The 19,383-nt window shown below is 41.7% G+C and overlaps 1 protein-coding gene across 1 annotated transcript in view; it reads left to right on the top strand.

The window, feature by feature from the left end:
* LOC140199708 (cell adhesion molecule DSCAM) overlaps positions 1 to 19,383 on the top strand; it is a 652,770-nt gene that overhangs the window by 483,008 nt on the left and 150,379 nt on the right. The window contains exons 12-15 of the mRNA XM_072262186.1: positions 7,914 to 8,010; positions 10,413 to 10,541; positions 13,898 to 14,065; positions 18,736 to 18,806. Coding sequence (XP_072118287.1) covers positions 7,914 to 8,010; positions 10,413 to 10,541; positions 13,898 to 14,065; positions 18,736 to 18,806 — 465 coding nt within the window. The remainder of the gene's footprint in view (positions 1 to 7,913; positions 8,011 to 10,412; positions 10,542 to 13,897; positions 14,066 to 18,735; positions 18,807 to 19,383) is intronic.

Genomic DNA, 19,383 nt, shown 5'->3' with positions numbered 1-19,383 from the left:
TGGGCATCATGGCTTGAAGGGCCTTTTCTGCACTGAATTTCAATAAATAATGTTGGTGTGAATAAATTGTTACCTCCTATTCCTAGAGTATTTAATAAGTGAAGGACCCCATAGGCCATTTAAATTCATTTGGATAAGAATTCATGAATTAAGTGATTGTGTTCCTATTTCTGTCATCTTGAGTCAGGTGTCCTCTGTGAGTGAGTCAACACTGAAAACTTACTCCTGTGTTCAGTTTCTTCGAATAAAATATGGATTTTGTAGAGAGTAATCTTCAAGCAACAGGTTATAAATGCAGCGTGGTTCATTTTAGAAATATTAGTAGATATTATCCACGATAAAATGTAATATAATCTGAGCAGTCAGTCACCATCACTGTCAACCGCACTAAAAAGTGCACACCAGACTGCACTTTTATTCTCGCAGCCCAGGCTAACTAGAACATAAAACTATCAAACATTCTATATCAATTTGCATACTTATGACTAACTCAAATTTAATGAATTCATTGCTTCAGATGGCAATATAAGCTTCTGTCTGAGGTTAGGGAGCTTTAGGCACCACCTGCTGTTTCAGCAAGCACGCTATTTAATACATGCACAGCAAATGGCAGCATTTCACTCTAACAAAGTTTTACTTCAGTGGTGGGAAAATTATTGAAGGAGATTCTTAGAGACAGGAATTATGAGCATTTGGACCTGATTAGGGATAGTCACCTTGGCTTTGTGAGGGGCAGGTCATGCCTCACAAGCCTGATTGAATTTTTTAATGATGTAACAAAGCATGTCGATGAAGGTAGAGCAGTGGATGTGGTGCAGAAGGATTTTAGTAAAGCATTTGATAAGGTTTATTTGATAAGGAACATCCTGATGAAAGATCTTGGCCTGAAACATCAATTGTTTATTCCCCTCCACAGAATTTGCCATACCTGAGGGTTCCTCCAGCATTTTGGCTGTTATCTTTCCTATATTATCACAGTGTCGGTACCACAAAAAGGACTTTATTGGCAATGTAAGAGACTGGGACATCTTGGTATTGGAATTGGTTTATCATTGTCACATGTACAAAGATGCAGTGAAAAGCTTCTCTTGCATATTGTCCATACATATCAAATCATACACTGTGCCTTGAGGCAGAACAAAGTAAAGCAATGCAGAGCAAAGCGTAAAAGCTACAAAGAAAGTGGAATGTAGGTAAGCAGTAAAATGCAAGATCATAATGAGGTAGATTGCAAGGTCAAGAGTCCAATTTATCATCCCAGTGAACTGCTTAAGAGTTTTGTAACGGTGGGATAGCAGCTGTCCTTGCGGCTGGTGGTACATGCTTTCAGGTTTTCGTGTCTTCTGCCTGATGGGAGAGGGGAGAAGAAAGAATGCCTGGGATGGGTGAGGTGTTGCTTGAAATTCCAGCATCTGCAGATTTCTTCATGTTTGCGTTTTTAAATTCACTACTGCGAAGCCTCTTCCAGTGATGCCTACACTGAAGAAGTTCAAATCTTCTCTTCGACGGGAGTTCAGTGAAACCATCTCTCACTGCTCCCCATCTGTAATTTCTTTGGCTCTTCAACTTTTCGACCACATTTTGACTCAGACTCGCTATCACAGCCATATATCCTTTCTTGGAACGTGTCTCCACCGCCAACTTACCTGTCCCATGATCCTCTCATATCCCTTTTGCCAATCATCTGTCCAGCTCTTGGCTTCATCCCTCCTCCTCCTGTCTTCTCCTATCATTTCGGATCTCCCCCTCCCCCTCCCACTTTCAAATCTCTTACTCACCCTTCCTTCAGTTAGTCCTGACGAAGGGTCTCGGCCTGAAACGTCGACTGTACCTCTTCCTAGAGATGCTGCCTGGCCTGCTGCGTTCACCAGCAACTTTTATGTGTGTCTTTGATAATGCTGGCTGCTTTACTGAAGTATAGACAATGTCCATAGAGTGGAGACTGGTTTCCATGGTGTGCGGAGCGGTGTCCACAACTCTCTGCAGTTTCTGGTGCTCACATACAGAGCAGTTGTCATACTCGGCCATGATACATCCAGATAGGATGTTTTCTAAATGGCATCAATAAATATTGGTAACTAGAAGTTTGCTAAGGAGCCTGAGTAAATCTGTCTTCCTTTTTGAGAAGCAATATATACCTTCTCTCTGTCTTCTCTGCAACTGTACTCCCGAGAGTATGTCTGCAGTTTTGCCTTTGTTTCATTACTTATTTCCAGATTGCCCATATTTATTGCCTCTTCCTAATTAAGTCTGAGAAGTTCATGGTCAATCACCTTCTTCTGCTGAAGGTTCTTTCAACATTATGGGTAGTCTAGACCCAGTAATGATGAACAAAGGATTAGATAGTGTGTGACTTAGAGGAGACACTGTAGGGGATGGTGGTGTCCCCTTTGACTTGGAGTCCTTGTCTTCCTTGATTTGAATGAACTCATTGACAGAGTAGAGACTCTCTACAGCCTTCTACAGAACAGAATTCCTAGGATGAACCAGTCTTTGCAAGAATAAATTTCTGCTTAACTCAGTGCTAAACAGAACATCCTTTATGTTAAGATGTGATCCCTGGTGCAAGACTTCTCGTCCAGAAGAAAAATCCTCCCTTCATCCATCTTGTCAAACTATATAATAATGTTGTGAATTTTGATGAGATCTCATTTTAATTGGCCAGTCTTTAAAGAATACAATCCTGATCTACTCAATATCTCTCACTGTGGCCGATACAGCTCTTCTAAGGTAAAAAGACCAAAACTGTACTCAATCCTCCAGTGCGGTCTCACCAAGGCCCTATGCAAGGAATTCCAGGTGACAATCAAAAGGACGTTTGTGAGCAAGTTATTAAAGAGAAGGTGTCATTTACAGATTGTCAATGACATAGGTGTATAAGATGATGAGAGACATTGATTGTGTGGATAGTCGGAGGCTTTTTCCCCAGGGCTGAAACGGCTAACACGGGAGGGCACAGTTTTAAGGTGCTTGGAAGTAGGTACTGAGGAGATGTCAGGGGTAAGTTTTTTACGCAGAGAGTGGTGAGTGCGTGGAATGGGCTGCCGGTGCCAGTGGTGGAGGCTTTTAAGAGACTCTTGGCTAGGTACATGGAGTTTGGAAAAATAGAGGGCTATGGATAAACCTAGGTAATTTCTAAAGTAAGTACATGTTCGGCACAGCATTGTGGGCTGAAGGTCCTGTATTGTGCTGTAGGTTTTCTATGTTTCTATGACATTTTTCACCTTCATGCTAATAACTAAGATGAGATTGATGGCACAAAAGTTCACTGGATTGGAAAACCCACTTTTGTGAATTGTATCTGCCCTGTGTTTTTAATATTGTGATTGTACTGGAATAGTTTGGTTTGAGATGTGATTTGCAGTGTCCATTGTTGTCAGCTATAGATACCATCCAAAGCGAATCAGACTGGCTAAAGGCAGACTTCTGAGATGGTAGGAAACCTCAGGAAGAAGTCAAGTTGGATCATCCACTTATCAATTCCAGTGGAAGTGGTTACAAATGTTTCAGCCATGTCTCTAGCATTCATAAGTTGCCACTATTGAGTGTGGGAATCATCAATGAGATCCTTCCTCCCGTTGTCTGCTGTTCCTGAGTGGATGTGGTAGAGCTGCAGTGCTCTCATCTGGTTCTTTGGTAGTGGAAAGAGAGGTACCTGTATTCACACACCAACACGTCAAAATCAAAGTTGAGTTTATTACCAAGTGCTGAAGTAGCTGTATGTACAGGTGTACTAAAAAACTTACTTGCAGCAGCAGTACAGGCACGTAGCATTAGAGCCACAACATTCACAAGAAAAACATAAAGTATATAATGTTATCGAAGAAAGAATACAATTCAATAATTTTTTTAAGAATTCTATTGTGGTGCACAATGGTCAGAGTTGCTTTACTGAGGTAATGATTTGAGTTGTACTAGTTGATTCAAGAACCAAATGGTTGAAGAGAAGTAGTTGTTCTTGAATCGTGTCATGTGCAACTTCAGCTTCTGCACTTCATGCCTGATGGTAGCTGCATACGTGTGAAGATCTCTGACCTATATTGACCTGACCTCCACTCAATATCAATAAACTGGAGTGGTCAAAGAACACTGAGGCTGTCTACAAGAAGGGTCAGAGCCGTCTCTACTTCCTGAGGAAACTGAGGTCCTTTAACATCTGCCGGACGATGCTGAGGATGTTCTATGAGTCTGTGGTGGCCAGTGCGATCATGTTTGCTGTTGTGTGCTGGGGCAGCAGGCTGAGGGTGGCAGACAACAACAGAATCAACAAACTCATTCATAAGGCCAGTGATGTTGTGGGGATGGAACTGGACTCTCTGACGGTGGTGTCTGAAAAGAGGATGCTGTCTAAGTTGCATGCCATCTTGGTCAATGTCGCCCATCCACTACATAATGTACTGGGTGGACACAGGAGTACATTCAGCCAGAGACTCATTCCACCGAGATGCAGCACAGAGCGTCATAGGAAGTCATTCCTGCCTGTGACCATCAAACTTTACAACTCCTCCCTTGGAAAGTCAGACACCCTGAGCCAATAGGCTGGTCCTGGACTTATTTCATAATTTCCTGGCATAATTTACATATTACTATTTAACTATTTATGGTTTTATTACTATTTATTATTTATGGAGCAACTGTAATGAAAACCAATTTCCCCTGGGATCAATAAAGTATGACTATGACTATGAATGGCTCAGAATGCTCCTCAGAAGCTTTGATACTCAAGGTATCAAATGCTTACAATAAGTTATGCAAAACTGGCCCTCTTAAAGCATGGCCAAAGGAAGTACTACAATTCAGGGAGTGAGTGACATACACGAAAATATCGTCTACTCACCCGAGAAAAAAGTGCCTGTTTACATGGTTTCCAACTTGCATCAGACAGCCCAGGTGTGACAAGCCAAAGGTTTCATTGCTGTTCTGCAGCACCAGCATTCAAAATCTGGACTGAAAACGAGTCACTAAGCATCTGAATTACCAAATTTTGAATAGGATTGAATTGTCTGTGTAGGAGTTTCTACGTATTGAACATTGACACCACTGATTTGCTGAACGTGTATGTGGTAAGATGTCCTCTATGAGCTTAAATTAAGAACTTCCTTCCTGAACTTGCATATCATGGAAGGTGAGACACAATTATCTTAGACCGCCTGGACACCAACAGCTGACTACCAAGGTGAAGGGCCATTTCTCTCCACAGATGCTGCCTGATCTGCTGAGTTCCTTCGGTAATTTCTCTAGCTGAATACCAAATATCAGTATGCTGTCTAAACCTGCACTCTTTCTCCTGGTGTTTGTTTTAACCAATCAGGCTTGCTTTTATCTTAAGTGTAGAAGATTGGTAGAGCGATATAATGTCAAAGGTGGATTATCAGGGTAGATATGACTCATTGATTATGATGGTGGAGTAATTATGAACAGGGGTGTACTGCATAATGTAAAATTACATCTGTGCCAAGTTTCTCTTTCTTCCCAATTGTTCAATTCCCTGACTCGCCTTCCCAACTGTATAATATTGCCAACCATTTCCCTTTCTGATACCACCCAATTCACAGTCACCCCTTTATCTCGATACCACTCTCAGCCTTAATCACTATTACTTGCTCTATAGTTCCTACTATATTTCCAGATCATCTGTGAATGTCACCTCACCCTGCCAAAAACCCAACTTTCATTTTCCCTCTAGTGACCTCCCTTTGCTCCACCTCTCTTCCTGAGTCCTGACGAAGGGTTCCGGCCCGAAACGTCGACTCATCGTTTCCACGGATGCTGCCCGACCTGTTGAGTTCCTCCAGCGTGTTGTGAGTGTTACCTCTCGTCCTCACTCAGTTCTCAGCCAGTTCCATTAGGGGTCCTCAATTTTGCATTAGTAGGCGGTTGGGGTTCGCAGGATGAAGATTAATGTGCCTGAACAAAAGGGTTCCCTGCTATAATAAGTGTTTACTGAATGTAATTGCAGCTAATTTCCTTTTCATTCAGAACAATCATAGAGGGAATACTGAAAAAAAAACTGTGAATTTAATTAGAAATAAGAACACAAATACTCAGTGGCCACTTTATTAGGTACACCTGTACACCTACTCATTAATGCAAATATCTAATCTGGCAATCATGTGACAGCAACTCAATGCATAAAAGCCTGCAGACATCTTCAAGAAGTTTAGTTGTTACTCAGATCAGCTATCATAATAGGGAAGAAATGTGATCTAAGTGACTTTGACTGTGGAATGATTGTTGGTGGCAGATGGGGTGATTTGAGTATCTCAGAAACTGCTGATCTCCTGGGGTTTTCACGCACAACAGTCTCTAGAATTTATAGCGAAAAGTGTGAACAACAATAAAAAATCCAGTGAGTGGCAGTTCTGTGGGTGAAAACACATTCTTAATAAGAGAGGTCAGAGGAGAATGGGCAGACTGGTTCAAGCTGACAGGAAGATGACAGTTAACTCAAATGACCATGTGTAACAATACTGATGTACAGAAGAGCATCTCTGAATGCACAACATGTCGAACCTTGAAGTTGATGGATGACAGTAGTAGAAGGCCACAAACATTCACTGTGTATGTTATATACAGGAGGCACCTAATGAAGTGGCCACTGATAGTATATTATTGAAAGAACTGAATTGTTAAGAAGGATTGGAGGAGAGTGGAGAAAGATTATTTTGTGTAAAGTGGTGGGATTTTAAAACTTATTGCACGAAGTTTGATGGAGGAAGAAACTCTTATCACATTTCAACACTCAATAGATTGTAATCGCAGGCTTAGAAATTATGAGCTGGAAAGAGGGATTAGTATCTTTATTTATTTGGAGATACAGCGTATAACATGTCATTCCAGCCCACCAAGACCTGCTGCCCAGCAATCCACTGATTTAACCTTAGCCTAATCATAGGGCAGCTTACAATGACCAATTAACCTACTAACTGGTACATCTCAGGATTATGGGAGGAACCAAGCACGCAGAGGAAAACCCATGTGCACATGGGAAGAACATACAAACTTTCTTACAGAGGATGCTGGAATTGAACTCCAAGCTCTGACGCCCTCAGGTTGTAATAGTGTTGCATTAACCACTAAACTATTGGGCTTTCTTAGCCAGAATGAAGAGAATGAGCCAAACTACTTCCCCCTTTGCCATTGATTTCTATGAATCTATAGTTATAAAAGTCACAGCCTTGCAGAAATGATTAAATGGGAAACTCACTTGGGAATGCAAAGTTCATACATATAAATTGTTGCCAAACTACTTGAAGGTAGGAAAGATACCACAATATTTGTGAGGCAAGAACTAAATTCCAGCCCTGAGGAAGAATTGCAGATCCTTTCCATCAAACTGAGAAAAAAAATGAAATTAACCATTTGATGTTGGTTTTCATAGAGATCAAGAATGAGGAGGCATCCATTTAACATACCAATTAAGGAGAACAGTGGTCAGAAGTTACTTTGAAGGATCTTTACACAACAGAAAACTTTATCAAGGAAATGCCTGAGCTTTTAGAGAAAAATTGGTTAACTACTCAAGGCAAAGGAAATCACAGGCTTACAGAGAGAGTTAGGGAGTGAAATGTATTAAAGTGCTTTTTCAAAGACACAATGACACAATGAACTATAAAGTTCACTGCAAGGCTATTGACAAGTATCAAAACTTGGATAAAGGGAAACACTTCCAGCAATAATGATAACAAAAAAACCTTTAAGTACTCAGTGAGTCAGGAAGCATCCGTGGGGGAAGAAGACATAGCTAACCTAACTTTTAAGTTGATGGCCTTTCACCAGAACTTTTCCACAAGTACTAGTTTAAACTTCAGTTGCTGATTAATCTAATGTGTGCCTATATTCACTGTAAATTTTTTCAGCATGGTGGTTCTGTGTTTAATCTTTCCTATTGATTCTATCTTCTTTCTCTTCAGATTACCCCAACGGTGAGAGGAGATTCAGGATTCTTTTCCTGTCATGCCATCAATTCGTATGGAGAGGATCGAGGGCTGATACAGCTCACTGTACAAGGTGCGCTATCATGCTTTGTGGAATGCTTTTATCTCCTGCCTCACCCACACTCCTCATGTTGTGTTGACTTTGGAGATCAATGCAGACCATGCATTGCAGACATACCACTATCCAGGAAAGCCTAAGAGAGGTTGAACAACTGGATCTGAAATTGACTCAGTGGCAAGAAGCTAGGGGATCTGGTTGATGGGTGTTAATGCCACTGCATAGTTTTTCCCAATGGAGATGCATGGTGCTCGATACTTAGTTCTTTGCTTTTAATAATGACCTGGACTTAAATCTGGCGACATGATAATATTTCTACAGATGATACAAAATTTGGCTGTGAAACTGAGAGTGAAGACAAAAAGTGTAGCAGATCTGGTCAGTTGAATAGAAAAGTGGCAAATGGAACCTAACCCAGAGAAATGAAAGGTAACACATTTACTGAGGTGCTATGAGACAAGCGAAGCACTGGAAGCAAGAAGATACTAAGAGATGTGGAGTTACAAAGAGGCCTTGCAGTGTATGTCCACAGATCCTTAAAGGCTGAAGGACAGGTGATAGGATGATTGGAAGAAGCAAATGAGATGCATTCCTTTATTAGCTGAGGCATACACTCAATGGCCACTTTATCAGGTAGACCTGTACACCTCCCTGTTAATGTAATTATCTGTTCAGAGAATCATGTGCAAATAACTCAATGCATAAAAGAGACCAAACAACAGAATAGGGAAGAGATGTGATCTAAGTGACCTTGACCATGGAATAATTGTTGGTGCCAGATGGGATGGTTTGAGTATTTCACAAACTGCTGATCTTTGGGATTTTCATGCATAGAGTTTATGGAGAATGGTCCGAAAACCAAAAAAAACCATCCAGTCAACGGCAGTCTGTGGGCAAAGATGCATTGTTAATGAAAGAGGTCAGAAGAGATTGGCCAGACTGGTTCAAGCTGACGGGAAAGCGAAAGTAGCTCAAATAATCACACGTTACAACAGTGGCATGCAGAAGAGTGTCTCTCTACATACAACTCTTGAAGACCAAGAACATGCATTCAATGGCCACTTATTAGGTACAGGAGGCAGCTAATAAAGTGTATATTGAATGCACAATATAGGAGCAAAGAGATTGTAGTATGTGTTAGCCCAGAGCTTGAATATTCTGAAGTATCCTGGTCACCACATCATAGGATAATGGGATGGCACTGGATATTTATAAGAGAGTTGATGGGACTGGAAACTTTTGAGCTATGAGGAACCATTGGATAGATGGGAGATGTAAACCGGTAAATTGGTTTATTTTTGTCACGTGTACTGAGATGCAGTTGAAAACTTGCGTTGCATGCCATTGTCCTGGGATAGAACAAGAACACAATGCAAAATAAAGTGTGACAATTACAGGGAAAGGGCAGTGCAGGTAGACAGTAAGGTAATGCATAATAACAAGGCAGATTAAGTTCAAGATTCAATCTTATACTAGGGAATCATTTAAATCTTTTAACAATGGGATAAAAGGTCTAGGAAGAGACTTAATTTTATTTAGAGATGCAGAGCGGAACAGGCACTTTGGCCCAGTGAGCCACTTTGCCCAGCAATCCACCTATTTAACCCTAGCCTAACCACAGGATAATTAATAATAACCAATTAACCTACTAACCGTTATGTCTGTGGTCATTGGGAGAAAATGAAGCACCAGGAGGAAACCCATGTGGTCACAGGGAGAATGTGCAAACTCCTTATAGAAGACGTACAAACTGAACTCCAAACTCCGATGCCCTGAGCATTGTGCTAACTGTGACACCCTAAGAGACATTCAATTATGGGGATCCCAGATAAAATAAGTAGCAAGAATTTATTTCTCTTAGCAGAAGAGTTAAATATCAAGGGAAATTGACATAGCTATTGGCAATGGATAAAGGAAAGATAAAGAAAAGGATTTTCATTGAGAGGGTAGTGGTGTCTAAAATCCATTGGCTGGATGTGGAGGTAGGGGGGAAAACTCGATCCATCTGGATTTTAACCTAGCTAAAGACTAATGTCAGAAGATGAAATTTGGTGAGGGTATTCTCATTTCAATTGGCATAACCTTCATCCATGTTACAACTGTTCTAATGACCAGGGCAACGTTATACACGAGGAATGATATGGATGTGGAAGTGGGTGGGTTTTGTAATGGTGTAGAGTTAGAAAGAACATCATGGTCACAAACAGGCTGATTCAATCTGTGAAGCTGGCCATGCAGGGTTAGCGAAGGAAAAGATGTAAACTCTCAGGTAAACATTAAAATTCATTTCTCACAACGAATTGAACCACTAAGCTTCAATTGAGGTCAGTGTCATGAATGCAGTATGACAAATCAGAAATCACCTGACATCAGTGAACAATTTTTTTCCTGAAATATTTCTTCCTGACATGTTGCAGAACCTCCAGACCCTCCAGAGATCGAGATACGTGAAGTGAGAGCTCGGAGTATTGCCTTGAGGTGGAGCATGGGTTTTGACGGGAACAGTCCCATCACCGGCTTTGACATTGAATGCAAAAACAAATCAGGTGAGTTCCAGAGACCAAAGAGATAATATGAACTTCCAGGGGAGCCGTGACTAACAGAGGCAGACGGCAAATCTGTCTGAAAATGAGATTGTAGTGCTCATAACGTATCTGCAAATGTCCCTTTCATTCTCCTATTCAAATCTGACAGCAAATCAGGAGAAACCAGAAAACTTTCCCTCAGGACCTCAGGTAGATGGTACAGTGGTTGGGAGGGAAAGGGTGGAAGAGAGATTAATGAGGGAGATTCAGGGAAGAGCAGATCCAAATTTTGGTTGAGGAACACTCCTGCAGCCAGTTCTACAGCTTTTGTGATTTCCCAAGGAGAAGTTTTCAGTGATGAGAGAATCATAGAGACACAGGGTGATACAGCCTGGATACAGGCCCTTTGGCCCAACTGATCCATACTGGCCAAGATGCTCACCTAAGCCAGTTCCATTTGGCCCATTTCCCTCTAAACTAGCCGTTCCCAACCTGGGACACAGACTCCTCGGTTAATGGCATAAAAGAGATTGGGAACCCCCTACATTAAACCTTTCCTATCCATGTACCTGTCCAATTGTCAGTGAAGGAAAGAGACTTAAATGGTTCATCAGCTGGTGCAGCTGCTAATGTAATGTGCTAGTTCGTGCTGGTGTAGCTTATCACATAGTCTTTCATTGGTCAGATTTTACTGGATTCTTCTCGTCAAAGCATCCCTTGTAGCATGTTGGAAATGATGAGTAAATGCACTAAGACATGTGGACTTTGGTATAAGACAGGACTGGTAGTGGGTCTGAGACCAATAAGATTAAAGAAGTGAAAAAAGATGAAGGAAAAGGGATGTATTGGAGTCAAATCCACTGCAGCAGTTAGGCATTGGGGTTAGATTAAGATAGAAAGGATAGAGGAAAAAAATAGATGTTCACTTTTGAATAAAACACCAGCAGCGGTTTGTTACATCCAGGAATGATACTGAACAAATTGTGCTCGATTGAACTTGCAGTTGTCACATCAACAAGCTCAGTCATCAATGCAAACTCCAATCCTTCTCAGTACTTAAGCTCACCTGCCAAAGGCTCATTGACTGTCCAGTTGGCACAGGAGAAGGTGTGGTCCCAGGATTGACCTGCCAGAAGTTCCCGGTAGTTGGGAGTGTTCATTAGCCAGCAACATGCCATGTGATAACCTCTGGGAGACCATCTCAGCAGAATCAGCCTTCTTCAACAGAGAAGAGGCAGAGACTGACTCTGTTCCCAGTTTGCCTTCCAGTCAGGTACAAATAGGCTTTACACCATCTCCTTGCTAATGCAAACTGACCTTCCCAGTTGCCTGTGTTACATCAAGACTGATATCTTTCATGTCATTTCAGGAACACAAATCTGAAAGAATAGTCATACTTTCATTATTTAAAATCTGTCATTTCATTCCTTGTATTTGTTTAATTTTCACATGGAAAGTACACGGTGTCATCAGTGATTATTCAGTGGGGGTTTTGTTTTAGGCTGTCAGTGCCCTGAGGCTGTAAATACTCAGTGTCAGTTACATTAACCTTATGAATATTATAAAACCCAAGGGCTAATGTAACAGAAGTCGTGTGTTAGCTTGCTTCAGAGGCAATGTTTAGCAATTCAGGTATCACACAGTCATTAGAAAATTACATCCTTACTGTGGCTTCTGGAAGTGTGCTACATGCTGGTTAATTGGTGCACTCAGCAGCCAGTGACTCCTTAACATTTTTATTTCATTTCCTTGAATGTATTTGCTTCTAATAATAATGGCAAGGCTAACAACACTCTGACAAAGGGATATATGTGACAGCAATTCTTCCTGGCACACATACCCTATTGCCACAGACCTGAATGCTGGAGGAACTCTGCAGGTTAGACAGTATCTAATAAGGGAACTGAACAGCCAACGTTTTGGGCCAAGACCCTTCATGAGGACTCGAGGTCTCAGCCTGAAACATTGACTGTTTATTTCCCTCCATAGATGCTGCCTGTGTGATGGTTAAAATTTCCGGCATCTGCAGAATCACTTGTGACACATAGCCTATTAGTGAAAATCCAGAAGTTGGTGGGGTGACACTGATTGCAATAGAATGAGAGGGCACCCTTTCTCCCTCTACTTTAATTCTCTGAGCCTTCAGCCTGATTTTCAGCTAACCTGCTGGGCTGCACTAGGCTTGGTTTGGTCCAGTTCCTCATCAAAGCTCAAAGTCCAAAGTAAATTTATTATCGAACTATGTACCGTATACCACACACAATCTTGAGATTCATTCTCTTGCAGGCTGATACAAAACAGACAATAGAATTGTTGAAAAAGAACACACAAGAAAAACCCCCAAAACATCCAATGTGTGAAGAAAAATCATGCAAACAATAAAAAGTAAACACATAATATAGACTTGACTTTGAAATTAGACAGGTGTTTAGAATGCACTTGCACCAACAATCTAAACTCACCTCTTTCCCTTGATGGTAAAAACCAGGAATTTAATGATGGTACTGAGTATAAAAATTATTAGAAGAGCATTCAATTACCTATTTTGACTCAAAAGAGTTCAAAGAAACATTATGAAAATGTTACCAGGATTTGAGGAATAAGTTGGACTTTATTTTTCGAATTTGGGAGACTGAGAGGTGACTTTACAGGTGTGTATGAAATCATAAGACATAAAGATGGGGTGAATGTACAAAGTCTTTTCATGAGGGGTAAAGACGGAGTCAATGCATGCAACACACACACGAAAAGCTGGAGGAACTCAGCAGGCCAGACAGCATCCATGGAAAGGAGTACAGTCTGCTGAAGGGTCTCAGCTCAAAACATTGACTGTACTCTTCCATAGATGCAACCTGGCCTGCTGAGTTCCTCCAATATTTTGTGCATGTTGTTTAGATTTCCAGCATTTGCAGATTTTTCTCTTGTTTGTGAATACACACAATCTTTTCTTGAGGAATATAGGTAGGGTGAATGCACACAGTCTTTTTTACCAAGTGAAATGGAACCAAAACCTAGAGGGCATAGCTTTAAGAAGAAAGAGGAAAATTTTAAAAGAGACCTGAGAGACAACTTCTTCATGCAGAGGTTGCTCTGCATATGGAGCAGGCTACCAGAGAAAGGAGTTGAGGCAGATTCAATAACAACAGGCGAAAGGCATTTGGATAAGTGCATGGAAAGGAAGATTTTAGAAGGACTTGGATCAAATGTGAGCAAATGAGACTCACTCAGGTGGGCATCTTAGTTGCTATGGACAAGTTGAACAAAGGGCCTATTTCAGTGACTATCTGTGCATGGATCCCCAATTAATGTGCCCTCAATATAACTATGCCCAGTGGAGCCAATGCCTTGTGAGGGACTGTGTATTCTGTGCCCTGCAGACTCCTGGGATGCAGTGCAAAGGACAAGAGATGTCTCACCTCAGTTAAACCAAGCCACCATCATTGATCTGCACCCATCTTCCACCTACAACATCCGCATGTACGCCAAAAATCGCATTGGAAAGAGCGAGGCCAGCAATGAGCTTACAATCACCACAGATGAAGCAGGTAAGTAGGCAGGGGTCAAGGGTCGAACAGTTCTCTGCTTTTCATTTTACCATCAACAGCAAGGTGAAAACTCGTAACAACACACACACAAAATGCCAGAGGAACTCAGCAGGTCGGGCAGCGTCAATGAAGAGGAATAAACAGTCAATGATTTGAGCCGCGACCCTTCAACAGTACTGGAAAGGAGGGGGGAAGAAGTCGGAATAAGAAAGTGTGGGGAGGGGAAAGAGTACAAGCTGGCAAGGAATAGGTGCAACCAGGTGAGGCGGGGAAGGTAGGTGGGTAGAGGTGGGCAATGAAGTGAGAAGCTTGGAAGAGGTAAGGGGCTGAAGAAGAAAGAGTCTGACAGGAGAGGGCAGTGGACTATGTGATAAAGGGAGGGATGAGGGACACCAAGTGGAGGTGATGGGCAGGTAATGAATGAGAAAAAAGGGGTAAGAAGCAAATGGAAAAAGAGAAGGGTGAGGGAGGAGAAATTATTAGAAGCTGGAGAAAACATAGCTCATGCCATCAAGTTAGAGGCTACCAAGACAGGATATAAGGTGTTGTTCTTCCATCCTGAGATTGGCCTCATTATGGCAGCAGAAGAAGCCATAGACCAACATGTCAGTATAGGGATGGGAAGTAGTGTTAAAATGGGTGGCCTCCAGAAAGTGTACATTTAGTAGCGGACAGAGTACAAACCCAAGCCAACTGGGAAGAATGTTGATAGAGTTTCCTGCAATGCAGTGGATCAACACTGGTACAGGAGATCACACTGGCCCATATTGTGCCTTCATTTTATGAAACTGGGAATATCATTAAATGTGCCATAAAGCTTTGCTGAAATTATCCTCAGGAACCCAGCAGATGTTTCCTCTCCACCTCCAAACTTCTTCATTGAGGTTGAAACCATTGTTATTTTGTGAGAGAAAGAACTAATTATACACATCAGTAATATTCTTAATGACGCCCAGGTCATTGTAGCTTTCCAAAGCTCCATGTTGGGTCTCTGACATGCATGTGCCCGTCTGTTTTGGTACTGTCAATGAAAGTCTCACTTTCTAATCAATCAAAACCCAATGTATCCATCTGATTGAACCTTATCAGGGTGATTGAAGAGGAATCCAATCGCACCAAGCAAGCTGGCACTGCTGCCAGGTGCAAACCTTCAGGTCTCTTCACTGATTAATTGCAGAGCAGCCGAGGATGGATGGAGGAAATTATTGCTGAATCTCTCCCACGTTGTAGTGGGTGGAAATACTTCATTCTGTTTCAGCCACCAGATTAGATTTTCTTGAGCATAAAATTTGGTCTCACTGTTTGGTCTGACCGTGAGATAGTTTAACTCAACTGGACAGCAATGATTTTTTTAAACTTACATCCCTTCCGCTGAAGATGGAGCAAATGGGAGAAGGATGGGGAGAGAGAGAAGGAAAGTCATTGGCACACAAGGGACTTGTTTTGAGAAGTGGGCCTCGATGGACTCAGCATAAACTTGAGGAGCAGTAACTCATTCTCCCACGAGACACACCATGACCCTTAGTGTTGCATTCAGCTTTTTCATATAGCCCTCACTACATTTAGATTAGATTATGAGGACACTCAATCCTCGTTTATTGTCATTTAGAAATGCATGCATTAAGAAATGATACAATGTTCCTCCAGAGTGACATCACAAAAAAAGGACAAACCAAAGACTAACATGGACAAGACCACATAATTATAACATATAGTTACAGCAGTGCAAAGCAATACCATAATTTGATGAAGAGCAGACCATAGGAATGGTTAAAAAAAAGTCTCAAAGTTCCGATCGGCTCCCGATAGTCCTGATAGCAGGCGGCAAAAGGGAGAAACTCTCCCTGCCATAAACCTCCAGGCGGCGACAACTGCCGATGCATTGGAAACACCTGACCACAGCCGACTCTGAGTCCGTCCGAAAACTTCGAGCCTCTGACCAGCCCCTCCGATACAGGCTCCTGAGCACCATCCTCTGCCGAGTGCTTTGACCCCGCCCTGGCTGCCGAGCAACAAGCAAAGCCAAGGACTTGGGGCCTTCTCCTCTAGAGATCCTGGATCACACAGTAGCAGCGGCAGCAGCGAAGAAGGCATTTCAGAAGTTTCTCCAGATGTTCCCCGTGCTCTCATGTCTGTCTCCATCAAATCAGGATTGTGCACGGCACCCTACTTGACAGATAACAGATATTCATCACCAGAGTGGCCGCTGCGCGCTGCGTCGTGTCGCCATCTTCTCCTCCATCTTCAATACCAAATTACCAGCATTCACTTCACAATCAGCTGGTAACTTCAAATAATTGTTTTGTGTTAATACCTCCCATGGGCTAGCCTTGGCCACCACAGTGGTGCAGTTAGTAGAATTACTGCCTCACAGTGCCAGAGATCCAGATATCCAGATATTCCAGATATCTACTATCCTCTATGTAAAAACCATTCCTCCAAATTGCTTTAAAAACTTATTCATCTCAAAACCCTCTACCCTCTTGTTTTTAACATCCATACGTTGGGGAAAGATTTCTGACTATCTGTCCCTCTTGCGGTTTTACATACTTCTATCAGATCACTTCTCTCCCTCCTTCACTCCAGGGAAAACAAATCCACCTTATCCCATCTCTGCTCCTAATAAAATCTTCCTATGCAGGCAGCATCCTGGTGTATCTCCTCCGCTCTCTCACCAGTATCGTATCCTTTCCATTGTCTGGTGACCAGAATGGCACGCAATTCTCCGTGCAGTACTGCCAGTCTTTTTGTGAATTTGTGACAGGGTGTACAAATTTTATATTCTTTGACCTGACCTATGAAGTCAAGCATATCATTTGCCTTATACACTGCATTATCTACCTGGTTTTCTATTTTCAGAGAACTATAGACTTGAACTCCAAGGTCCCTCTGCTCACCAGCATTCCTTAGCACACTGGAATTTGCTATGTACAGTGGATTCTAGTTAATTGGACCATCAGTTAATTGGGGAAGCCACTTTTTTGGGACAACTCTTAAAGGACAAAAAATAATCGAGAAAATGGCTGGAATCCCTTCATTTATTTGGGACACTGCCGCTTACTTGGGGCAGGAGACTGTTGCCGAACAGTGGTGAGGCTGTTAGACTCTACACCATGTTTTGAGCAAACAGTTTTTAAATAACATCAGTTGTATGTGCATGTGTTTAAAAAGCAGTGATTTTTGGCACTGATGGCTGATGAGAAATGAGCAGTAAGACAATTCGGAACAGTTTTACTCACTGCAGTTTCAAGCATTCAGGCTTGGAGATGCCAGGAACAGCTGGGAGTGAAAATGAAAGCTGGTAATCTTTCATTAGAAGTGACTGGTTCTGATATAATATGGACAAGATGATTATGCAAAATTGCTGAAATCAATTGAAATCCAGAGGGTTGCTGTAGACCATAAGATCCTCAGACATAGGAAAAGAATTGGGCCATTCAGCCCATCGAGTCTGCTCCACCATTCCATCATGGCTGATTTATTATCCCTCTCAACCCCATACTCCCCATTACCATTAATGCCCTTACTAATCAAGAACCTATAAACCTCCACTTTAAATATACACAATATCTTGGACTCCACAGCAACCTGCGACAATGAATTCCACGGATTCACCACACTCTGGTGAAAAAAAAATCCTCCTCCTCTGTTCTAAAGAGACATCCACTCTACATAGGCCTTTCAGTATTCAATGGGGTTCAATGAGATCCCCCCCTCATTTCTCATATATCATATTGCCATGATTTTTTTGAAAGCAAGAATATTTATAAGTAATAGTTACTGCCCATTCCTAACTGACCTCTCCAGGTCATTTGGGAAACCAGTTGATGTTCAACAGTCTTGCTGTAGATCTGGAGATATGCAGAACCGGACTGGGAATGGACAACAGATTTCACTTCCAGTTGAACCAGATAGAATTTCACTTGCTAATTACAAACTAGCATTTTCTTTTCTATTGGCTTTTTAATTCTGCATCTTCTATCCAGTTGCACCAGCTATGAAGGTGGGATTTGAACTTGCACCTTCATTTTCTCTGGAGATGAGTGTTTTAACTATTATGCTACCTTTGGAAATGAATAATCTGATGAATTTAACCCAGAGTCTCCTGTATTAAAGTGAAGCCTTGGTGATAAGTACCAGTGTTCCAACCTTGTATTTCTACTAATTTTTCATTTTAAAGAAAAGTCTAAGACTAATTTTTGTAATAACGTAATAACGCAGCTCATTTATCAATCTGACCTTGAACTCATCATCGAAGAAGCATCATTGCTGTTCATTCTTTGTATGTAATGCTCAATTGATGAATTTGTTTAACAGGGAACTGGATAAAACATCTGGGTAAAAGTGAGGTTCAGCCACATTTTCCTGTGTTCTTCGCTACTTCTGTAAACAGCTAAGGTGCATATGGCAATTTTAATGCCAACATTGAAGACTAGGCGAAGGAAGTTGCTAAAATGAAGCATATTTGTGTATAATGGTAACATGTAAATTGTTGAAATCAATTTAAATCCTGAGGGTCTGTATTTTTCATTTCACCAGAAGGTTTCAGTATATTGTGTGTGGGTTCATTTCACCCTGGGTCATGATCTCATTGTTCAAAGGTGCCCAGCATCTCACTTTCAACAGTATGGCTAAAGTTTTCTCTTTTCTGTTTCGACTCCTTGCTATAGCCCCAGACGGCCCACCTGTTGATGTTGTCCTCGAATCTCTGTCTTCTCAGGCTATCAAAGTGACGTGGAAGGTAACTGAATTGTTTCTGACTCATTCATGAGAATAGGAATGTCAGAGAGCAACTTACTCGTGTTTTAATCTGCCTGGGATTGGAGTTCTTCTGTTCACCGTGCATAGTAGCAATTATTTCCAAAGTGTCGGAGCGTACATGACATGCAGAAAAACATGCAGATGACAGTACTTTAATGCACCTGCGGACCATGTCTTCAGGAGACAGGGAACATGGATTCTTTTTATTACAGGGGAGTCTTATACCCAATGCATGATTTGATTTGCAGCTTCTTTTGAATGGGTGGGGTTTAGTGTCACTGCTTTCTCACCTTCATATATCACACCAAGTGGCATTTTGTGCTGTTTCACTTCAATAGGCATTTTGTTTCTGAAGTTAGGAGCAAGGACATTTGTTCTATAATAAGTCTAACTCAGGTGGTGACCTTCTTGCCTCTGGGACAGTAGGTTGTAGACTCACTCCAGAGACTTGAGTATAAGTCCATGTATTGACACTGCAGCACAGGAAAGCAGCATCCGTTATCAAGGACCCCCACCATCCAGACCATTCTTTCTTCTTGCTGCTGCCATTGTGAAGG

This window comes from Mobula birostris, chromosome 6 (assembly GCF_030028105.1).
Source record: "Mobula birostris isolate sMobBir1 chromosome 6, sMobBir1.hap1, whole genome shotgun sequence".
In the NCBI taxonomy this organism is placed as follows: domain Eukaryota; kingdom Metazoa; phylum Chordata; class Chondrichthyes; order Myliobatiformes; family Myliobatidae; genus Mobula; species Mobula birostris.
The sequence above is the reverse complement of the archived record's forward strand: the minus strand, read 5'-3'. Positions and strand labels throughout refer to the sequence as shown.